This window comes from Acomys russatus, chromosome 4 (assembly GCF_903995435.1).
Source record: "Acomys russatus chromosome 4, mAcoRus1.1, whole genome shotgun sequence".
Lineage (NCBI taxonomy): Eukaryota > Metazoa > Chordata > Mammalia > Rodentia > Muridae > Acomys > Acomys russatus.
The window spans coordinates 63529156-63554014 of NC_067140.1; the positions used below are offsets into that span (position 1 = coordinate 63529156).

General features: G+C 46.8%; 1 protein-coding gene and 1 pseudogene across 1 annotated transcript in view; one reads left to right on the forward strand and one right to left on the reverse strand.

Moving 5' to 3' along the window:
* The first annotated feature begins 1809 nt into the window (after positions 1–1809).
* Positions 1810–2303, forward strand: LOC127188163 (coiled-coil-helix-coiled-coil-helix domain-containing protein 2-like; annotated as a pseudogene).
* A 20764-nt stretch (positions 2304–23067) lies between these two features.
* Znf892 (zinc finger protein 892) overlaps positions 23068–24859 on the reverse strand; it is a 9019-nt gene continuing 7227 nt past the window's right edge. The window contains exon 2 of the mRNA XM_051144916.1: positions 23068–24424. Coding sequence (XP_051000873.1) covers positions 23160–24424 — 1265 coding nt within the window. The 3' untranslated portion in view covers positions 23068–23159. The remainder of the gene's footprint in view (positions 24425–24859) is intronic.

Here is a 24859-nt window from a genome sequence, read left to right on the forward strand (position 1 = left end):
TGTGATAGCACAGCTAGGAAGGGTCACACGCTCTTCCCTTGGCGTGTTTGGGGAAGACACAGGATGTAGGGGCAAGGGTTCTTCTCTCAGAGTGGGCTGGCAGAAAGCATTTATCTTGATGACAAACCCACCCAGATAGAGTGAGGGGGTTAGGTTAGGTGCAGCCAGCTGGGATGAATAGAAAGAAAGAAGAAAACCTGAGACAGACCACCCTATTACCACCAAATCTCTCAAGAAATTCCTGTTGGTGCCGTCTTCTCAGCCTCAGAGCCTGTCTCTGCTCAACACCTAGAAATTATTTTTTTTTTTAATGCTTAATTACGCAAAACCATCAGGGGAGTGGGGGTGGGTGGATGTGACAGCACAGAGCCATATGACAGGGCAAAAGTTTCAAAGAATCTTGACCAACTGGAAGGATGGGTTCAAGCACACAGCAGTGCATACAGGCCTGAGAAATCGATGACCAAACCACAGATTCTTAGATTCTAGAGTCTACTGTCTGTGGAGACAGAGTTTATAATGGATTGGCTGACCACAATTCAGAGTCAATAATGAGGTGAGACACCTAAGACAGCTCTGTAATTCTAGTTAGCTGAGATGTCACAGGTCAGGCCACAGAGCCAGGGCTGCTGTCTGATGCAGGTCAGCCATGCAGTTTGGGTGCACTCTACAGATAACCATGGCAAGGTATGGTAGGGTACAGGCTGGCCTCCAGGCAGGGTCAAAGGGCACTGAACCAGGAGAGGCTGCCTGGGCTGAGGACAGGGGCTACTGAAGGCCCAGAGCATGGACAGGAAGGCGGGGGGGGGGGGTGGGGGTGGGTGGGGGAGGTGCTAGTGAGAGACCACGCTGGCTTCTGGATGCAGTCAAAAGACTTGACCGACTCTCATTTGGTACTCACATCCACCCTCTGCCCCTTCATATACCTGGTGGCCACCAAGCCTGGATCATGGCCACAACTGATGAGGATGGGCACAAATCCCGGAAGCCCTTCCCTTCCCATGCAGCTAGTGCTCTCTGCAGGGTGAGACGTACACACACACACACACACACACACACACACACACACACACACACGCAGCAAAATGAGAATCTTCTTGGGACAGATACACCTATCTGATATAACTGTTCACCGAAACACACCATCTCAAAACACATAAAGTGTGGGCACATTCCCCTGCAAGTGACAATATAGTGTAGGAATTGTGCAGCTGTCCACGCCCCAAAACATGAAATTGGGAGAGGCTTCCATGCTATATGTCCTTTTTTTTTTTTGGTTTTTCGAGACGAGAATTTCTCTGTGTAGCCTTGGCCATCCTGGACTCACTTTGTAGACCAGGCTGGCCTCGAACTCACAGCGATCCGCCTGCCTCTGCCTCCCGAGTGCTGGGATTAAAGGCGTGCGCCACCACATCCGGCCGTGCTATATGTCTTTACCCAAAGAAATGCCAGCTGTTACAGTTGGGCATGGTGGTACACACTAGTAATCCCAGCATAAAGGCAAAAAATCAGAAGTTCAAGGTCATCCGAACTACATTGTGAGCTGGGGACCAGCTTGGGCTACATAAAACTGTGTCTCAAAATACAAAGTGTTCTACGCTGTTGAGACCACAAAACAGTGGCAAAGGTACTCATTCCTCTAAGGTCACCTGTCTTCCCTGACAACATGAAAGCCCCTCACATCCTTAGTCAAAAAGCAGGTCTTGACCGCCTCCGCTCTTCCTTTCTCCTTGATAGAAATTGCTGGACGCTGGTGGGAGTTTTGCAGTTAGTCGTCTCTGAAGACAGAGGTTACTCCTAGCGAGAAGGATGCCGCGTTGAAGCCGAAGCCGCACTTCCTGGGTGGCCCCTCCGGCCAGCCGGGCCCCTCAAATGAGGGCCGCTCCCAGCAGAGCACCTGCAGCTCAGCCTCCAGCAGCAGCTGCACCATCTGCAGTTGGCTCACCTGCCGCTGCACCCCGGCAGCCAGGCCTGATGGCCCAGATGGCAACCACTGCAGCGGGTGTGGCTGTGGGCTCTGCCGTGGGGCACACCCTGGGTCACGCCATCACTGGGGGCTTCAGTGGAGGAGGTAACGCTGAGCCCACAAAGCCTGACATCACTTAACCAGGAGCCTCAGGGATCCCAGCTGCTGGACCAGCAGTCTTGTGGGCCTTGCTCTCTTGAGATCAAGCAGTGTCTGGAGTGTGCCCAGAATCAGAGTGACGTCAAGCTGTGTGAGGGCTTCAACGAGGTGCTCTGGCAGTGCAGAATTGCAAATGGTTTAATCTAATCAAGAAATTCAAACTGAAGAAATGTAAATTGGCGTTACTAAGTTTGATAGTGCAAATATGGACCCTTATTTCTAAAGCTCCATTGCTTCAGAACGGCCATGAAAGAGTTTTACTACAGATGTTCACTGAGGCTTGCAGTGTTGGTGGCTGGGCAAGTGGTTGGCCTTGTGTTTTGTGAGTTAATATAAAGTGGGTTAATATAATTGCTCAGGCAGAAAGAAAGGATGGGACAGGAGCAGAGAGAAGGCCTGGCAGCCACAGAAGGGATGGGATGTTCACCAAGCTGCAAGGTATCAGGGTCACCTTTGAGGTCCCAAATGAGATTCTCCAGAGTCAGGATGCAGGCTTTGCGGGGTTCTGGTGGCAGAAGAGGACCGAGATCTGGGGCACCACAGACCCTCATGCCAGGAGCAGCCTTTACCTGAGGGAACAAGGCCACCCTACTTCCTAGCCTTCTGAGGTTTCTGCACAGGGTGTGGAAGGGCTATCAAGACACCATTCCTGCCTTGGCCATCTGTACCTGCCCTTCCTGTCTACCACAGGCAGGCAAGGATAAGTCCTCAGAATGCCAGGTTTCAGGCCCAGCACTGCACACCCAGAAGGGAGAGCAAGCAGGGTGTAGACTCGGGGAGGACTGTTCTCAGAGGGGGTAGGGCAGTGGACTAGCAGGGAAGGCCAGCTGTGGGGGACCCCTGAAGCACCAGGGACTGTCTTCTTCAACTCCTATCTGGCCTGGGTGATCTTCTATGATGGCATCTTGACCTTGAAGTTGTCAGCCTAGAGAACTGGGGGGGAAATACACTTCGGTGTCTAACTTGTGATTGCTTCATGGAGAAAGCTGGCCACGCGTTCTGTAGCCACCATGTTTACATTCCAGGCTGCGAGGAGCTGGTCTCCCTACCGATTGAGGGAACATTCCCTAAGCAACCTTCTGAGACGTTGGCCCCAAACCCTGGACTTTTATCTCTTTGGTTAGAACTTGCTTTTAAGGCTGCCCAGGGCCCCAGGAGGTCAGGGAGGGGGGAGGCGTCTTCGGCGTGGGGTCTGAAGATGATGACATTATCCAATCTGTGTCATTTCCAGCTTCTCTTCCCCATGTTGTCACTCCTGGGGTGCCTGTATGCTGTGGAGCGTGTGGACATCATCCTTGTGTGACTCTCTGCAGGAGTAGCCCTGAGGCAAAACGGCTCCCTTGAAAACCCTTTTGATTAATATTCGGTTAAACCCTGTTAACCTTGAAGGCCCTTTTTATAAGGGCTTCGTCGATTCCTGATGGAGGTCCTTCATCTCTCCTTAAAAGCCCCACCATCATTTTTTAATTTAATTTTTAAGATATTTATTTTTATTTTATGTGTGGGGGTGGGTTTTTTTTGTTTGTTTTGTTTTGTTTTGTTTTTGCCTGCGTGTGTGTCTATGTACCACATGCTTGCTTGACGCCTGTGGAGGCTGGAAGACGGCATGGATCTCTTGGAACTGGAGTCACAGACAGTAGTTAGCTGCCATATGAGTGCTGGGAATTGAACCCAGGTCCTCTGGAAAATTCTCCAGTGCTCTTAACTAACCACTGAGCCATCCCGCCAGTCTCTCGTTCTCCGCCCGCCCCACGCCCCCACAGGATCTCATATATTCCAGGCTGACTTCCAACTTAGTATGTAGCAGAGGATAACACTGGGCTTCTGCAGCTCCGGTCCCCACCCCTTGAGTGCTGGGATTCTAGGCATGTGCCACCTTGTCCCTGTTTTTGATGTGCTAGTGGTCAAACCTAGCGCTGAGCAAACATTACCAACAGAGCCTGAAGCCCCACCTCTTAACACCATCCCATCAGCCACTAGGGTTTTATGCCTGGACTCTGGAGGGAAGGCAGTCAGACAGTAGCAGTGTGCTAAGTCTTCCTCCTTCTTAGACCCTGTTATTGAAAACCCACCCAGGCAAAGCACCAATGCACATAAAGTACAACTAAATAAATTATTTTAGGAAAAGAAAAAGAAAAAGAAAGCCCAAACTGGTGAAAACATGAGGAGGTTTTGTTTGGGGCTAGAGAGTGGACACCTCCACATGCCTGGCCCTTTGCTTGTCGCTCTGGGAGCTGGGTGTGGTGCGCTCAAATCTACTCTGTGTCTGAGCTGCGGCTTCCCGAGGTAGGCTTCTTTACTGCATATCTTTGCTCTCTTTACCCACAGGACCCTCAACTTCCCAAGAAAACAGAAGTCTGACCTTGCTGACCTCTGCGGTTTGGCCTCCCACTTTCCAGAACTACTGCTGTTTTCACTGACTGAGAAGAAAGGCTAGTTGCTCGGGTTTAGGAAGGGCGAGCTGTGCCCAGGAAGCAAGGTTCTCCCAGATGGGGCAGGGCTGAGGGAAACCGGGACAGGTTTTTTTTTGCTCTCACAGCCAGGTCCTCCTGGCCCCACAGGCACAGGACAGGAAGCCAAGAGACTTTGGGTGGAAAGCCACCCCAGGCAGATGGAGCACAGGATGGGGAGCTGTGGTGTGACTGGCTGCAAACTGACAGAAGAGATGGTATCTGGATGTCCAGGAATGCGCTTTGGTGAGGAAAGTATGGGCCCAAATGAAGATGGGACCCAATATGGGGGTATCAGCTGACAGTGGCCGGAAAGAAAGAGCTATGCTATGGAGCTAGGCAGTCAGGGGGGAGTGGGCTTGGAATAGAGTGGCCAGCCACACAAATCACTTCCAAATCAGTGTGAAGTGGTGAGGTGGCAAGTTCAGGAGTGAACAGACATTTGGCAAACCAGGTGGCAGCTGCCTGCCACAGCAGGAACTAGATAAGCAGGTGGGTACAGATACCAGAGCCCCAGCACGGGCAAGCCTCAGCAGGTAGCAGGCAGCCCAGAGAGACTACGCAGGAATGGGCAATCCAGAGGCCAGGCAGCAGGAAGCAGGCCTGAGGTCCGCGGCCTGCTGGGAAGTCAGGCAGCAGGATATGGGCAGGAACTCTGGAGGCTCAAGGATGTAGGTTCAACCAAGTCAGGCTCTAATATGGTTCCTCCTGGGTGGATGTCAGATTTCCCGGAGCACCCTGATCATGGTGGACTTCGCTTTGAGTGAGCGAGGGAGGCCTCTGGGGTCCTCTCTAGGACTCCAGCAAAAGAAATTCTCCAGGCTAAGCAGCTCCTGCAACATTAGGGTACATCTCCAGGCTCTGCACTGCCCAGTGGGTTCAGGGCAAGCACCTTCCTGTTCTGTGGTCTAAATGCTCGTGTGCTGGCTACACCATGATGAAGAACAGTTTGCAGCCATATGGTGACGACATTTCCTACTCAAAACACTTCAGGGCAACTCTATGCCCTTACAATGAAGTTCTCCTTTAGCCAGGCATGGTGGTGCAGGAGCATTATGAGTTCATCCTGAACTACACAGTGAGACTCTGTGTTGGCTACTTTAATGTCAACTTGACACACGCTAAAGTCATCTGAAAGGAGGGAACATCAATTGAGAAAATGTTCCACAAGATTTGGCTGTGGGCAATCCCATGGAGCATTTTTTTCTTAATTAGTGATTGATGTGGGAGGGCCCAGCCCACTGTGGGTAGTGCCACCCCTGGGCTGACCAGATTCTGGGTTTTATAAGAGAGCAGGCTGAGCAAGCCGTGAGGAGCAAGCCAGTAAGCAGCACCCCTCCATGGCCTCTGCATCAGCTCTTGCTTAGTTTGAGTTCCTGCCTTGGCTTCCTTTAATAAACTGTGACTCTGGATGTGTAAGGCAAACAACCCTTTCCTTTTCAAGCTAAGTTTTGGTCATGGAGGTTCATCATAGCAACAGTAACCTTAACCAAGATATTGTCTCAAAAAACACCAAGAAACCCATTGGTACAGTGCTTGCCCAGCCTACAGAAGACCTTGGGCTCTATGGCCAGAACCACAAAAAAATAAATAATTAAATAAATAAAAATAATAATAAATAAATAAATTGTTAATTTTAAAAAAAGTCTGGGCTAATAAGGTGGTGGCTCAGTGAGTAAAAACATTGGCCACACAAGCCTGATTGACCTGAATTAAAATATGGAGTATACATATAAATCCAGAGGTGGTGACATATGTCATTAATCCCAGCACTCCTATGGCAAGATTGGAGATGGAGACAGGCCCCTAGCATGGAGGAAGCAACAGGGCAGAAGTAAGAGGGACTCTGCCTCACCAGGATGGAGAGAGAGAACAATCTCCCAAAAGTTGTCCTTTGAGTCACATGCATGCCCACAGTCACACACATCATGTACACATACATAAGCACATTAACAACAATGATAATTTAAAAATGTAAATAACAACAACAATAATAATAGTAATGTTATCTTCCAAATGTTTGGTGACCACTGTAGTCAAGCCTCAAGGCCCATTTCCTTCTCTCCCATGTGCTGGGAAGGTGAGGACTTACAGCCTCTCTTATAGCTGGGTTGAGACTGTGGGCTAGCGCTGGAGAACAGTGTGTATTGGTTGAAATAAAGAATGCATTCTCTGGCTAAAGCGTAGCAAAGCAAGAGTGAAGTCTGTATTATTCTGTTACTGTAATGAAATGCCTGAAGCTGGGTTTTTAACCAACTAAGAGTTGTTGAGTTCAGAGTTTTGGAGGCTAAAACTCTAACCAGCACAGCACTGGCTCTGGCCAGGACACTTTGGATGTTTGACATCATGGCTGCTAGAGTCACGATCACATCACAGAGTGGGTGAGATAGGAAACCGGGGTGGGAAGTGGCTAGCCGTAACCTCCCACTGGCCCCTACCCCTTGAACATTTCAATACCCCTGAATCAGGTCACACTAGGACCCAATCTTACAGAGATAGTAAGCATGTGAGAGAGACAGAAAGATAAAGTCCTCCTGTGCTCTAAGACCTTCAGTTTGTACTATACATGCCTCGGGGTCTCAGTATTTCTTTTTTCCTCAGTTCCTTAGTCTCTCCTCAACAGCTGGCTCCTATAGCCAGTTGCTCACCAACGGTTGGTTTCCCTTAACCAGCTGTTCACCGCCTGCTCAACTCTCCCTACCTTGGATCTACCAAGACTTCCTCTTTTCTCCTCTTCACTGTTCCCAGAGCTAAGTCTACGGGAGCAGCAGTGGAGCATGCCATCCACACAGCGTGGCCCTTGACGGAGGGATCCTCTCAAGGACAGCTTAAAGAACAGCGTATACGAATAGGGAATGCTTATCTCTCTGCTACTCAAAATGGCAGATTTAGAACCCCTGCAGGAGAGGAGGGTGCCGCCCTTATACCAGGAAGAAAGGAAGACACTTCAAGGAAGAATCACCAGCTGGAGAATTCTCTACAGATGACTGTTTGGCTACGTGTGTCTTTCTTTAGCCACCCCCGCCCCACTAATTTAGTCTCTTTCCCACCACTGCCTCACTTGTTTAATATTATACCATGCAAAACATGCCCTTTTTAAAAATACTTATGGGCGGGCAGTGGTAGCGTACACCTTTAATCCCAGCGCTTGGGAGGCAGAGACGGGCAGATCTCTGTGAGCTCCAGGCCAGCCTGGTCTACAAAGCAAATGCAGGACAGCTGGGACTACACAGAGAAACCCTGTCTTGAAACACCAAAAACAAAACAAAACAAACAAACAAAAAAAAAAAAAAAAAAAAAAAAAAAAAAGAAAAGAAAAAGGTTTATGTGCCTGTCTATGTGTGTGTACCAAGTGCATGCAGGTGCCCTCAGAAGCCAGAGAAAGGCATTAGATCCTCTGGAACTGTAGTTACAGGAAGTTGTGAGGCACACCTCTCCCCCACTACCACCATGTGGGTGCTGGAAACTGACCCCAGGTCCTCTGCAGGAACAATATGTCCTAACTGCTGAGTCATCTCGCCTGCCCCATATATTGGTTTTGTTGGTTCTTTATTTACTTTTAAAGGCTCTTGTGTCATGAAAAAACTTATATTGCATTTGCATGCTTTATTACTACTAATTTGTTTTCTGTTAATCTGATTCCAAGGTAGGACAGCAGGGGAGAAGCCTACGCCTCCCCTCCGACCACTAGCATCAGCCACTGACCTGGACCCAAGAGAAACATAACCTGGCTGATGAAGGCCTGGAGTTAACTGGTCCTTGAAGCCTCCTTCAGACTCCTGGATTCTCAGTGGGAAACATCCTAGGTTTCTTCAAGGCTGGCCAATCTCACAGTCTATCACCAATAGTAGCTACAATGAGGCTGTCCCTGTCCCCAAGACACTCCAGTCCCTTAAGCCTCTTCCCTGCTGTAAGTACATGCTGTCCCCTGACCTGAATGCCCTCCCATAGTTTTCCGCCAGCTAAGCCTCTAACTGTACTATCTGGACTGGGGCCCCAGGGTGCCAGAATACCTATCTGCTTGGATGCACCTCCTTTCTCATGATTTAATTGTTTTCCATAGTTCCACTTGAAGCCCTTTCTTTAAAAAAAATTTTTTTAATGTTTTATTAGCATATATTAATTATAAGTTGTACTGGGTTTCATTGTGATAGTTTTTACACATGTATATATGTCTTATTTTCATATTCACTCCCCTTCCTCCCCAGTTATAGTCTCCCCTGCACACATACACACACACACACACACACACACACACACACACACTGATCTCTCCCTCTTCCCAACTACTTCCCCCTCTACTTTCATGCCTTGTTTAGTTTTTTGTTAATGAGTTTCACTAGAGTTGCTCACAGGAGCATGGATGAGAGTCACAGGAGCACTGGCAACTTATCAGTGGCTGCACCACGGAAGAGGGTGTGTCTCGGAGCAGCAGACCAGGCTGGGCAGGGCCACATGGAGGAGCTGTGCAATGGTTAGCTTTTGTTCCTGAAACAGAAAAGCCAACTTATAAAGAGAAAAGGGTTGTTTTGCCCACAGCTGTGGAGGTCTCAGTCTATGGTCCCCTGGCCACGTTGCCTTTTAGCCTGTGGTGAGGTAGTACACGCTACTCGCCTCCTGGTAGCCAGGAAGCAAAGAAAGGGGGAAGAGAGGCCAGGACTGCAATATTTCCTTTGAGGATATGACCCTAATGGCTTAACTTCCTTTTCCTAGCCCTCATATCCTGAAGGTCCCACCACCAACGTCCCGTGGGCTGGGAAGCAAGCATTAAACACATAGGCCTTTGGTGGATGTTCAGGATCCAAACTGTAAGAGTCCATTTCCAGGCTCAGAGTCTTCAGGCTCAGGTCAGGAGCTTCTGGCAACTGTCTCATGTGAGGTCCCAAGAGGGGCTTCCTCAGCCCCGTTCCCAGGGCCCCTCCCAAGATTCCAAGAGCTCATTCTTTCTGTCTGACAAGCAGGGAACAACGAGTGCTGCCATCTTCTCACTCTAGGCTGGATCTACCTCCAAACCCTAGTCCTCTAGGTGTGTCTAAGGAAACAAATTTACAGAGCTGATACTGTGGGAAACTGCTGGTGAAGGCCTGGCTACTGCTCATGCCGTGCTCAGAAAGAGAGATATGGGGGCCAAGAAACACAGCTTGCGGGTGTCAACCAGGAACAGCCTGCTTTGAGCTGTGTACGGGGGAGGAAACCAGTACAGTTAAGGTGTGTGTGTGTGTGTGTGTGTGTGTGTGTGTGTGTGTGTGTGAGTATAAGTGTGTGCATGTGTAAGAGAGATTATGTAAGAGAGTATGTATGTGTGAGAGTGTGTATATATGTATGTGAGTGTGTGCATGTGTGTGAGTGTGTGAGTGTGTGTGTGTGTTTATAAAGCTAAATCAAAGAGCTATAATTTGGAGTCCTTTTAAGAATCCCTGGACAAAGTGAGGATGGTGTGTGTGTGTGTGTGTGTGTGTGTGTGTGTGTGTGTGTGTGTGTGTGAAAGAGAGAGAACCCAAAGCCAAGTATGTGACTGGAAGCTATCTCTTGGGAAAGGGCATCTTTCAGAAACAATTAGTCTATCAGGGAACAGGCCATCCCCCATAATGAGGCAAGTGAGGATTACAGAGCTAAAAATAATTCCAGGTTCCTTTTGCCAGGAATCACCAGGCCATTGCCAGCACACACCTTCCTTTACCCATGATGCAGCCACCCTAGGCTGAAAGCCCAGGAGAATAGTGGGTGCTTCTGCAGCTCCGACCCCTTAAATGCAAACGGCGAGCCGCCTATAGCAGCAGCTGTTCACAGGGTCAAGGTGCAAAGCTGGGCTAAGAATGCACAAGAGAGAATCATGCTTTGCTTTTAGGGCTTGTTTGGGTGTTTTGTTTTGTTTTGTTTTTTTCCATTTTGAGATTATAGTATCATAGCATCACTTCTCTCTTCCCTTTCCTCCTTCCAGAAGCCCCTTGCCTTCTTCCAAATTCATGGCCTCTTTTTCACTAATTGGTATTGCACGCACATATGTAAATGAGTATACATATGCATATTCCTAAATATAGCCCGCTTAGTCTGGATAATGTGACTTGTATACTGTGCATCTGATGCTACCTGTATAATGGCCCTTGTTTCCAGGGCTGACCATTTGGTTTTGGATAACCAAGTGCTGGGGAGAAGACTATTGCCCCGACTCTCAGCATCCCTTAGCTGCCATACTTCTTTGTGCAGGGTCGAGGCCTCACGGTCTTTCCCGTGTGCACTTTGGGATGCCAGCCGTCCTTCTTCAGCTCATGTGTAGGCAGCCATGATGGTGAGACCTTGGAAGGGTCTTGGCTTGCTCTGGCTGGCGGGGAAAGCCTGGCTTGCCTGTCAGCATGAACCTGGGTGGCACTAAGGCTGAACTGGGGACCTTCTCAAGAGCTTCGAAGGAACACAAAACACTGTGACGTCAAGTATGTATCGTATCGTTTTCCCGGTCCACAAGCCAGCAGGACATCAGATCTTCCTGCCCTGATTATGGTCCTGTCAATCAGGACCAAGCTGTCCTGCCACTGGCAGTGGACAACAGAGAGCCCTGGCTATCTCTTTCTTTGCCTCAAAAATGGAGATATCAATAGCCCCTACATTTTGTTTTATTTTTTTTGAAAGTTGTTTATTAATTTCTGTCCTCTCTCTCTCTCTCTCTCTCTCTCTCTCTCTCTCTCTCTCTCTCTCTCTCTCTCTCTCTCTCTCTTGAGACGAGACAAGGTTTCTCTGTGTAGCCTTGGCTATCCTAGACTCGCTCTTGTACACCAGGTTGGCCTCGAACTCACAGCGATCCGCCTGCCTCTGCCTCCCGAGTGCTGGGATTAAAGGCGTGCACTACCACGCCCGGCCTGCCCCTACATTTTAAAGCTGTCAGGTGTGTTCAGCAATCTCAGCTGTGCATGGGGGGCGTGGCATGTGCTCAACAATGGCCAGCAATTACCCACAAGTTCTTTTTTTAAAAATTATATTATTTATATGTTTAATGGGGGACATGCCCTGTCGTACACACGGAAATAAAGACAATTTGCAGGAATTGATTCTCTCCTTCTGCCACATGTGTTCTGGGAATCAAACTCACATGGTAAGAGTTGGAGGCAAGTGCCTTTACCTACTGAACCCATTCACCAGTCCTGAAACTTGTAGTGCTTCCGCCTCCACCTCTTCAGGATATCCTACTGGTGTGAGCCACCACAACTGACTCTTATAATCTCTCTCTCTCTCTCTCTCTCTCTCTCTCTCTCTCTCTCTCTCTCTCTCTCTCACACACACACTGTACTTTGATAATATTTCTCCCTCCATCATCTTCTTTTCTTCCCCTCCCTCCCTCCCTCCTAACCTCTCTACCTCCCCATCCCAAAAGCCCCTTCTGACTCTACTGTCTTTGAGTGCACCCCACTGCATCTAATTAGTGTTGGTCCTCGAACACAGCTGATTGGGGGTGTGTACTTGAGGAAGGGCTACCTTATCAACGGCTAGACCACTAAGGAATATGACTTTCTATCTCCTAGCAACCATTAAGTATTTGCACCTCCTCTGGGAGGTCTGGGACTTTCTGAGCCCTTCCCCCATTCACAGTGGAAGGCTGGCAGACCAGTCCTGTGGGGGTGGCCACCCCTGCTTTGGAATCTGACTTGAACACATAGCTACTCTGGGCAGATACTCCACCATTGAGATACTTGGCCAGACTGACCCTAACATCTTTTTAATGGGTCAGGAGCTCACTATACTGCCCAGGTTGGCATTGGAGTATTTCTGTAGACCAGGCTGGTCTTGATTTTATGATCTTCCTGCCTTTGCGTCCTGAGCAGCTGAGGTTGCAGGCATGTGCCACTGTTCTTGGCTGCAGAGGGAAACACCGTCCCCTGCCACCCGTCCCACAAGACACACACACATTTTCCAAACCTTTTCACAGGGGTCTGTGCTGCACATGTGCCACCTGTCAGGAAGAAGGTCATGTCACTGGAGTATTTGTGAACTCTGCTATTATTCAGCCCTCCACAGCACCCTTGGGTCCCTGCACCAGAGCGTCTTAGGCAAACAGGCCATTTCCGGCTGAGACTGGTGGATTAAATAGGCAGTGTGACTAATGTGTCATCTTCAGTCACTTTTTTCCATATCTTTTTTTCTTTTGTAATTTAAATTTATTTTTAAAAATTTATTCGCTTTACAGTCTAATCGTAGCCTCTCCCTTGGTTCCTCCCAGTCCCACCCTCCCTCACTCCTTCCCCCAATTCTCCTCCCCTAGTTCTCAGAGTAGGGGAAGCCCTTCTCCCTTACCAACTGACCCCAGCCTATCAAGTCTCATCAGGACTGCCTGCATCCTCTTCCTCTGTGGCATTTTGAATAGACCACAAGTGCGGCCTCCGGTGTCTGACTGACTGGTTGACACTGCCATCTGGTGACAATTACGAGAATGACATGGAAGTCCGTGGGCATAGGAATCCTAAGCAGCAAACTAAAACAGAGCCCCCAGGGAGCATCCTAGGAGCCCATTAATGTGCAGGCAGCTCCAGTTATTCCAAAGTTAAACCAATCGTGGGTCTTTACTATTGATATTTCCATATTTTTTTTTGAAACAGAGCCACATTTTTAGCACAGGCTTGCCACAAACTCGCAATCCTGCCTCAACATCCTGAGTGTGAAGATAGCAGGGACACACCACCATACCCTGTGGCTTCTTCATTCCTTTTTGAAGCACCTTAGAAAGATCGCCATGCCTTTCTCAGACAGTCCTTCCTGAAGAAGCAACGGCCTTTCTACTTTCTGTTGTTATCCATCACTTTCGCTTCCTTTTGAGAGTCCCATGAAGGGAGTGGTATGGCATTGTGCTGCGGGTTCTGGCTCCTTCCACTAGGCAGGATGTTTGTGAAATCCATCTGTGTATCAAAGGCTCATTCTTTTATTCTTGACTAATGGTCCATTGCATGAACATACTGTAATTTGTTTTCTATTATACTGCTGATGGACATTTGGGCCATTTCCAGTCTGGGCTGCTGTAATGGTAAGCTAGTGACATGCATACAGAAGTCTTTTGTAAGTGTGTTTTCATTTCTCTTGGGCACATACCCACATGTCAATGTGGGATTGATTAGTGTTATCAGACTTGGTGGTTGGTATCTTTATCCACCAAGCCCTTTCACTGGCCCTCCATTATTATATAATATTATATTATATGTCATATATATTAATTGAATGATGGGAAACAATTCCTAACACAGACATAGTGGGTCTTCTATCTGTAGTCTCACTTTCAAATACCACTTGAAAGCAGTAAATGAAAAATATCCCAGAAATAATCAAGCCCTGTGTTTCCAGTCGTGCACTGATCTGAGTGGCATGATGAACTGTCATGCCCCTCTGCTCCATCCTCCGCAGGAGGACCATGCATCACCTCTTTGTCCAATGTATCCATGCTGTATACACTACTTCTTGGTCATTAAGCCATCATAGTTATTATGGTTGCCTGCCAGAGCATCACAGAGCTTGCATTTAGGGAACCCTTATTTTTACTCAGTGACAGCTCTAGAGCACAAGGTCAATAATTGAAATATGCCAAAGTAGCCGGGTGTGGTGGCACACACCTATAATTGCAGCACTTGGGAAGCAGAGGCAGGTGGATCTCTGTGAGTTCGAGGCCAGCCTGGTCTACAAAACGAATCTATGACAGCCAAGGCTACACAAAGAATCCCTGTCTCAAGAAACAAAAACAACAACAACAAAAAAGAAACGGGTCAAAGGGAGGCTATAAGAATAAAATGCCCAAAACTCAAATGACGGCCCATGCTAGTGAGGCTGTGGAGCAAGAGGAACACTCCTCCATTGCTGGTGGGAGTGCAAACTTGTACAACCACTATGGTTATCAATCTGGCTGCTTCTCAGAAAACTGGGAATAGTTATATCTCAAGACCTAGCTATACCACTCCTGGGCATAGACCCAAAAGATGCTCCACCATACCGCAAAGACACTTACTCAACTATGTTCATAGCAACTTTATTCGCAATAGCCATCATGGCTATTTCAAGGACATCATGAGATTTGTAGGCAAATGGATAGGTCTAGAAAATATCATCCTGAGTGAGGTAACCTAGACCCAGAAATATGCACATGGTATGTACTCACTTATAAGTGGATATTGGCCATGAAGTATAGGAAAACCAGGCTACAATCTGCAGGCACAAAGATGCCAAGTGACAAGGAGGGCCAAAGGGAGGATGCTTCAATCTCATTCAGAAGGGGAAATAAAATAGACATCTGAAGTAGATGTCTACTGGGTGGGAGAGGGATAGGAAAGGGAACAGGGGTGGGGATCAAGAGTGGGGAGGGGGCATCTCTGAAACAGGGGAGGCTTCTAGGAGTCTGTAGGGGTGACCCAAGCTGAGACTTCTACCAGTGAGAGATATGGAGCCTGAAGAGGCCACCTTCTGTAGCTAGGTGGGACTTTCAGAGGAGAAAGAGAGAGACACCATCCCACTCACAAAACCTTTGACCCAAAATTTGTGCTGCCCACAAGTAGTGCAGGGATAAAGATGGAGCAGAGATCGAGGGAAAGACCAACAAATCCTAGCCCAACTTGAGATCCACCCCATGGGAGAAAGCCAAGCTCTGACATTATTAATGACACTCTGCTATGCTTGCAGACAGGAGCCTAGCAGAAGTGTCTTCTGAGAGGCTTCATCTAGCAGCTGATGGAAACAGATGCACAGATCTGCAGCCAAACAACAGGCAGAGCTTGGGGAGTCTTGTGGAAGTGGGAGAGAGCCAGAGGGACCACGGACACCACAAGAAGACCCACAGAGTAAACTAACCTGGGCCCATGAAGGCTCACAGAGACTAAGCCAACAACCAAAGAGCACGCATGGGCTGGACCTAGGCCTCTACACATATGTAACAGATGTGCAGCTTGTTCTTCATGTGGGTCCCTTAACAATTAGAGATGGGGCTGTCTCTGACTCTGTTGCCTGCCTTTGGATCCCTTTCCCATAGCTGGGCTGCCTCGTCTGACGGGAGAGCATGCGCCCAGCTCTGCTGCAACTTGATCTACCAGGGTGGGTTGGTACCTATGGGAGGCCTCCCCTTCTCTGGGACGGGGCGATGCGGAGGGGATGTGAAGGTGGGCCTGGGAGGAGAGGAAGGAGGAGGACTGTGATCAGGCTGTAAAGTGATTTTTAAAAATCTGGGGAAAAAAAGAATAAAGTACATACGATATGGGACTACATGAGGTTTCATGTTCCACTGTGAACACATACTGATAAATAAACGCGGCTGTATCTGAGAGCAACACTAGGAGTATGTCTACCAAGCTCCCATAGGTGAATGAAAATGGGAAATTTAAAACAGATGAAACACTCAGAGGCACCGTGGATGTAACTCAATGGCAGACTGAACGCTTAGCCTTTGAGAGGCCCTCAGCTCTATCCCCACCAGCCCCTGCCAACACTTCAGATAGCCCATTTAAAAATCGTTTTTATTTTTACTCTTAACATGTATATCTGAGTATGGATTTGCACATGGGTTCAGTGCAGAGGCCAGAAGAAGATCCCCTGGATCTGGAGTTAAAAATAGTTGTGAATCCCCCAAGTGACTCCTGGGTACCAAACTAACGGCCCTTGCCCCTTGAGGGAGTGGTGGGTACATGGGAGGGTGGTGGAGGGAGGGACATGGGAAGAGTATGGGAAGAGGGGGAATGATGTAATTGGATTTAAAGTTTTAAAAGTTTTAAAATGTAAATGCAGGTGTGGAGAGATGGCTCAACAGTTAAAAGCACCGGCTGTCTTGCCAGAGGACCAGCGTTTGATTCCCAGCACCCATTTGGCAGCTAATGACTGCAGCAGCTAATGAATGCCTGCGACTAAAATTCCAGAGGATCTGACGCCCTCTTCTGGTATCTGTGGGCACTACATACATATTGTGCACAGTCATGCATGCAGGTCAAATATCCATACACTTGAAGTAGAAATAAATCTCAAAGTGTGTGTTTATGTGTGAGTGTTGGTGTGCACATGCCATGCTATGCATGTGGACATCAAAGGACAATTTTTGCAAGCCCAATCTCTCTTCACCTTGTTGAAGCTGGGCTTCTCTGATTTCTGCTGTTACATGGCTTACTCCAGGTCAGCTGGCTCATGAGCTTCTGGCGGATACTCCTGTCTCCCCTTCCCAGTAGGAATGCTGGGGTTACATGTGTGCACCTCTTTCCTTTACAAAACTAGCCAGCCCAGTTACCTTTCAAAGTAGTGTCCACAGTGACGCATCCCTGAAGGAGAGAAACCTGTTCTTTAGGATCCCAAGCGTGGGATCGAACAGTCTAGTGAGAGAACAGGTGATGTTAATTCACTAGAAGAGCAGCCACCTCGTGAAGGAGCTTAATTGCTGCCAGATGAAAAAGAGCCCGTGAACAGACTCTGGGAGGAGATATATAAATGAGCCCAGAACTGGCGGCAGCGGGGATTGGAGACTTGGGATAGATTTGGCTGTTCACCGCTGCCCTTCAAGATGCTCCTAGAGAAAACCACTTGAGGAAAGGCTCCAGAGCTCCGGCTTCTGCTGAGGCTCTGGAGTCTGGTTACCCCCAGTTCCAGTGGGAGAAATCCTGCAGCTCCCAATCAGAGAATCGTTCCTCAGGACTGATATCCTTAAGGTTTTGTTATTGTGTCAATTAATCTTCATTTCCTACTATTTTGGTTAATCAGGTTATAATTGACGTAGGCTCGGTCAATAAGTTGTTAATAAAATCTTTTGGTAAGGAAAACTGAGTCAGGGGCTGGAGAGATGGCTCAGCGCTTAAGGGCACTGGCAATTCTTCCGGAGGTCATGAGTTCAATTCCCAGCAACCAGATGGTGGCTCACAACCATCTATGATGTGATCTGATGCCCTCTTCTGGCCTGCAGGTGTACCTGCAGACAGAGCACTGTGTACATAATAAATAAATAAATAAATAAATAAATAAATAAATAAATAAATAAATAAAACTTTGAGTCAACACATCCCAGTCAGGCACTGCCCCCCAGGCTCTACCCCTCCTTTCAACCCACTTAACTATGAATCCATCGATGAATTAACCCATCAGTGTTCTCACGAGCCAATCACTTCCCCAAAGTCTGACCTCTGAACGTTGCATTGCAGACCCAGTCTTCAACATGAGCTATTTGGAAGTACACTTGAGACTCTAATTACAGCAGGCAGAAATACCACTTTAGGCTGAAAGAGACTATAAGAGGCAAAGCAAATAAATGCAATATATGTCATTACTGATTGGAAACAGGGCAGGGGAAACTGTAGATAAGCTAATTCCCCATGACAGAGTATTTTACACTGACATTTGATTTCTTGGGTGGAGTAAAGGTGTTTTGCTTAGACATGCAGATACAGTCAAATGCAAGGGAAGAAGAAAACACCATAGAGACTGCACAGAAATTATAAAATAGAAATACCAGATGATCTAGGAACCCCACTTTCTGGCATTGCTATGGTTTGGGCAACTCGTGGCACCCACTTGTATAACTCACAACTACCTCTAACTCCAGCTCTAAGAGATCTGAGGTGTCTGACCTCCGTGGGCACCCACAGGCATATATATATGTGCATACACACACATAGTCACATAAATAAAAATTAAATGCCTTTAAAATGAAAAATATGCTTATTACAAAAGATTCATATCTATCTATCTATCTATCTATCTGTCTGTCTATCTATCTATCTATCTGTATTCACTACTGCTTAAGGAAACTTAGTCTTAGAAGAAGATACAGAGACTCTCTCCATTACACTGATCACCGTTTTTATTGAGCTACTCCTTCACAAAGGATATAGGTGGACAAGTCACATAAATGATTATACCAATAATATTTAATGATTATATAGCACTTAATGGTTTACAGATCACTTTTGCACCCACTCTATCTAATTCTTGCCACTCTCAAATAGGTATGACATTTTGAGAAAACACATAAACTGGGCGTGGTGGCGCACGCCTTTAATCCCAGCACACAGGGAGGCAGAGGCAGGCGGATTGCTGTGAGCTTGAGGCCAGCCTGGTCTACAAAGTGAGTCCAGGACAGCCAAGGCTACACAGAGAAACCCTGTCTCAAAACACCAAAAAAGAAAAAGGAAAATACACATATATACATTTCAAACATGAAATGATTTGTCTCAAATATCAATTATCATTTTAATTTTGTTGGTTCTGTAAAATACCATATATCAAATTTAAATGACCTATAGTCATATATAAGTAATACATAATTGGAAAAACAAAAAATCCAGTTGAAAAATGTAAATTCAATTTGCCAATGGTTCTTATACATTCTTGGAGTAAAGATATAAATAAAAATATTAACGCTACAGTTTATATTCACAGTTGTAGCTGTCCTTGCCTCTCAAGTTTGCAATGCACAAATTAAACACTGTTGTTTCAACGGAAAAGAAAAGTCCCTCAGAGATAGAGGAAGAAGTGTGTAGTTCCCACACAGGAGCCTATCTGCAGGACCAACAACCATCCAGTTCTAGCTGGCTGTCCTGTATACCACAGGTGTGCGCCACAGAGCTCCACATGCTGTGTCAGTGCCCCGTGCAAGAATGGCCAGGGGGAGATGGAGTAGCAGCTGTTTTCCCTAACAGTTCAGGCACAGCAAGAAGGTTCTAACAGGTGGAGAGAGATGAAATGGACAATGACTAGACACCTGAGGACAAGGACTAGCTGCCCCACAGCATCATTTCTTGGAATTTCTTTTTGCCTTCTATCACAAACTGCCAATGGAGAAGCTGACAAGCCAAAAATGCAGAGTTGGGGGAGAGAAGAACAGGAGAGAAAGAAAGGAGAGGGGGAGGTAGATTTTGAAGGCCCAAGAAAAGTCTACTTATTCTTTCTAGAATATGAGCCAGGAATGGGGCAGACCAGAGACAGAGAACTTTAGATAACATTGCCCAGTTCTAGCACAAGAAAACAGGCAGTCCTTCCCCAACCCGCAAGGGCTACTGGGGGAGCCTTCACTTCCACTCTGTTCAACACTGTGGTGGTGTCAGAGGTCAAGGGGTCAGCTTCTGAACCCCCTACCCCAGGCCCTAACCACCAGTGCCAGTGGGGGACATATGAAGGATGAGGCTTCCAAAACTACCAGAAACAGACAAGATAATGCCTTCCCGCCTCATGGGCATCAGTGAGTCTTAAAGTCAGGATTTGCCCCATGGTAATGAGGTCACCTCATCCTACCCTAACACTGGCAGTCATGACATTCATGACTTTCCTAGCCAGGGCGGCATGAATGAGGAGCTACAAACCCTACCTAACCTAGCAGAATTGTTGTCCCCTACCATGTGGCCAGTAGAGGCCCAGGTAAAACCGGACTTCTAACATTAATTCAAGGCACCATGGATACCCCAGTCCTTTCTCCACCAGAGGGATGTCAGAGGAGGCCTGCCAATGCAGAAGATTTAGCTAGAATATCGACTCTTGTAATAGACACAATGTCCACATTTCAACATAAAATCACTCATCACATCAAGGCTGAGAGAATCTTACCATGAATGAAAAGGTAAGTCACAAATGTCCAACACACTAATGCGGCATAGATGTTATTATAATTGCCTGACAAAAATTTCAAGTACACTCCACATGTCCACGCGCGCACGTATGTGCGCGCGCGCGCGCGCACACACACACACACACACACACACACACACATTTCAGGAGAAATAATCAAACAGGACAGAACAACACAGTAACTGAGATAAGCTCAAGGGTGGGCTCTGGGCACAATGAAGGGAGAGGGGGAAACTAGCTATGGAGTTGAGGACAGAGCAAAGATGGGACGCTGCTATAGCAAACATTGACCACGTCAAAGCACCTTTGCAACTGGACAGCAGGTAGAGGCCAGAAGGCTTCAGAGGTACACAGAGAACGTAAAGGCTATTTCGGTGAGGACTTTAGATTGCAATGAGGGACATGGTCTTGGAACCTTGGCCTTCTTGTAGTGTTAAACTTGTCTGGTGTGTAGCACTTAGTGGAAAAAGTTGAGAGGGATGAAACTGCCCATTTAGCAGCAATTTCTAAATTAAGTACTAAAGTGAAGAGTGGAGTCTCTTGCTGCTCATAGTTGAGATGTGAGATGGGAGAGATGGCCTAATGTGCTGGAATGCTAATCAAGAAGGAACGAGAACCCAAAGATATGGGAAAATTCTACTCATATGGGGAAAAGTGGGAAAGTTTGTTAGGAAGAAAGCACCAGTGCTGTGTCTGAACAACCATTTGATAAGATGATGGGTACAGCTCGTGTGCTAAGAGAATGATGGGTTCAGCTCATAGGCAAATTCAACTAGGTCAGCTTGGTGTCAACAGGTGAGATGGCCTTAAGCTTAGCCCTGACAGCTGAGACTGCCCTGCAGAGCCCTGGGGATGGGGCTATCTGTAAGAGCCATGGAGGAGGGATCGTCACACCAATAGGTCCATCCGCCATGAATCAAGCCAAAAGGCATTATTTGCATATCTTACAAGCTGGTGGAATTTGCTAGGTTTTGAACTTGCTTGGCATCCATCACCCACTCCTTCGCTGGCATTTCTATTCTTTGGTGTGGGAATGTCTGCTCTACCATGGTATTTTAGGAATATATAACTTATTCAGTCCCACAGCTTCACAGTTTAGGACAGACAATCAAAGATCTCAGTCAGATCTGATTCAGGTCAAAGGCCGAACCCTGGACTTCACACTTTACAGCTGGGGCTGGAAATTTCAGATTTTGGGAGACTGGGGCAGAGTGAACATATGTCAGGCATGGACATGGATGTGGTGGGAAGTGGCAGGAGCAACTTGACAAGGAGTAAATTGTGTCTTCTCGAAATGCGTGCAGTGAAGGTCTAGCTCCCAGTGTGAACTGTATTTGGAACAGGACTTTTGAGAGGTAATTAAGGCTAAGTGAGGTTATAAGAGTAGGGTCCTAGTCCAGTAGGACTGACAACATAATGGGGGAGGTCTCTCTCTCATCCTGCACATGCACCAACAAAAGGCTGTGTGAAGGCAAATCAAGAAGGCAGTCATACGCCATCAAGATGACACGAAGCTGGACGCCTATAATACCTGCATATGGGAAGGGAAGGCAGGAGGGTGAGGGACTCAACACATCTTCAGCTACGTAGAGTATCTGAAACCAGCCTGGACCATATGCTACATAAGATCCTTAGAAAATCAGAAAGGAAAGCAGATGTCTCTGAGTCAGGAGAAAAAGCCTGGCAGGAATGGAGTCCTCTCAACCTCCAGAACTCTAGGTGACACTTTTCTTAGGTCACTTACTCGAAGAGATTTTGTTTCAGCAGATCAAGAAGGTTAAATTTTTTTAATGGACTTTAAAAAAATTAACTGCATCTTAGAAACTTGTATGGCCAAAATCAGAGCTAACGATTCTGCTACCCAAACTCAGAAACGGAGAACAGGTAGGGCGGTGGGCTAAAGATGTATTTCAAAGAGATGTTATCAGGCTGAAAATTCCTCACATTTGGCAAAGGATATAAACCTACGGATTGAAGCTACTCGGCAACTACGAAACAAACAAAAAATCCACTCGGAAAAACAAAACAAAACCAAGGCACAGTGAACCCTGAAGATAAAAATATGACACTCCAATGCTAACCTTCAGATTTTCAACTGAAAGTGTCTGCAAACAGAGTCACCAGCCACAAGTCCAAGAACACAATGGAGACAGTCAGTTTTCTCAGTCAAAGTTCCCACAATCAATGCAACACCAGTGCAAATCTTCAATTAAATTTTCTACGGTATAAAAAAAATTCAAGGTACAAACTACTTGCAATTGAGGTAAATCTTTATAAATAAATAGTCTCAGGTAACTCAGATAGTTTAGAACACACTGAACATATCAAAGGTCTCTTTTGTAAACCAAGCAAGCTGTTAAGTCTTCAGCCTTGCAATTAAAATGATTCCCCATATACACGTTAATAAGCAAGATAGAAAGACAAGAAGTGCAGGAGCGGCCCCCATGCCAACATTCCTCAGCTTTAGGGCAAAGCTGCCCTCACATCACATGAGCTTTGCGACACATTGGTTGTCAAGTGTCCTTTTCCCCCCCCTGGTTTCCAGCACTCAGTTACTATAGCCGACACTTGCTGGGTTTATCCGTCAGCTCTTTCCCTGTCCTTTCCATCTACCTCCCTTGTGTTGTTGGACTTAAGGCTGAAGGACAGCTGCTCTACCATCCCTGACTCTGGTCAAACTCATTGTGACTTCTATTCCTAAAACGACCACTTATTTCCTTAGAAGTTATCTCCTCAGCATCGAGATATACTACACACCACAAGTGAGATGTCTTCTTTCCACAATGCCATACCCCACCCTTTCAAGGATTTGGCAGGTGTACACACATATTAGGATGCTGGAAGAGACTTTCCTGTTAGTGTCAGGAATTTCAGGAATATTTCAAAAATACAAAACCTCTTTTCACAGCCTAAGTGAGTTGTGTCCCACATCAGCGGTTATCTCAGGAACTTCTAAGATAATAGTCTTAAATGTCTTTGTAGCCCTCGTAATATATGGTAAATGCTCAAAAAAATACATATGGAATGTAAGACACTTATCCAGTATGGAGTCTCTTTTGTTGGCCGCAGACTGAATGCTCACTGAAGGCCTGTCCGTATGCCTTGTTTTTCCCTCCAGCATGGATTTTCTGATGTTGAGAAAGAGATGAGCTCTGGCTGAAAGCTTTTCCACATTTTTTACATTTATAGGGTTTTTCTCCGGTATGAGTTTTCTGGTGTTTCGTAAGAGATGAGCTCTGGCTGAAAGCTTTTTCGCAGTCCTTACACTTGTAAGGCTTCTCTCCAGTGTGCGTTCTCTGGTGACGGATAAGGGCTGAGCGGTCACTGAAGGCCTTGGCACAGTCACTGCATTTATAGGGCTTCTCCCCAGTGTGAGTTCTTTGGTGCTGAGTCAGGGCCGAACAGTAGCCAAAGGCTTTCCCACACTCACTGCACTCGTAAGGCCTCTCTCCAGTGTGAGTTCTCTGGTGCTGAATAAGGCCCGAGCGGTCACTAAAAGCTCTGCCACATTCGTTACACTTGTAAGGTTTCTCTCCAGTGTGAATGACCTGATGCTGGGTGAGGAATGTGCTTTGGCTGAAGGCTTTCCCACAATCATTACACTCATACGGTTTCTCTCCAGTGTGAATCCGCTGATGTTGGGTGAGGTATGAGCTCTGATTGAAGGCCTTCCCACACTCGCTGCATTCATAGGGTTTCTCTCCAGTATGAATTATGTGGTGCCGAATAAGGGCTGAGCGATGACTGAAGGCCTTTCCACACTCCTGACACTCATACGGCTTCTCGCCAGTATGGATTCTCTGGTGTAGAGTAAGATGTATGCTCTGGCTAAATGCTTTACCACACTCATTGCATTCATAGGGCTTTTCTCCTGTGTGAATTCTCTGATGCAAGACAAAAGCAGAATAGTAGCTGAAGGCTTTCTCACACTCATTACATTTCCAAGGTTTCTTTCCTGTACAAGTTTTCTCCTGTTTAATCATATCTGAATTTTTAAAATTCTTAAGTGAACCATAATCATGAAGTTTCTCTCCTTGGTGTTGAACAGGTAATGACCGCTGGCTAAAGTTCCTTCTAAAGTCATCACATTGGTGGCTTCTCTCCACAGAAAGTCTCTTCTGAGGGACCAGCTCTTGTGTTGGGTGTTCCTCACAGTTTCTCTGCTGATGTCCTACGGAGTCTTCACAGTCCCTGGGCCTTTCCTCTGGAAAGCTCTCCAGTAACACTCCTGGAAATGACTCCTCTTCAGAAAAGCGCTTCTCTGGAGTTAGCTTTGTGCTGTCTGGTACTGTCTCCCACACTGAAAGAAACAAATTACACACAGAGAGAAGAATCACTTCTATACTAGAGAAATAATAAAACAAAATGCATGCAGCAAACACATAAACATCAACTCTCACAAAGAATCTTGCACTGTTGAGAGGACATGGGGAAAAATGGCTGAGAAAAGATGCTACAGAAAAGGAAGGGGTAAGCAGCCAGGCAACGCTGTATTCGTCAGCAGGACAGGAAATGAGGAGCAGTAACCAAACAAAAGCCAAGTGGTGGGGACCTGAAAAAGGACAAGACAAAAGCGGGGTCTGTAAGGCACAAGGGTGAGACAAAAAAAAAAAAAAAAAAAAAATGCCTCTAGAGACTTAAGTCATTTTAACTTCCTTCTTCTTGCTATAATCTTTTCTCATGCTCTTATGTCTCGTGACTAAAAACTAATCTCTTACACACACACACACACACA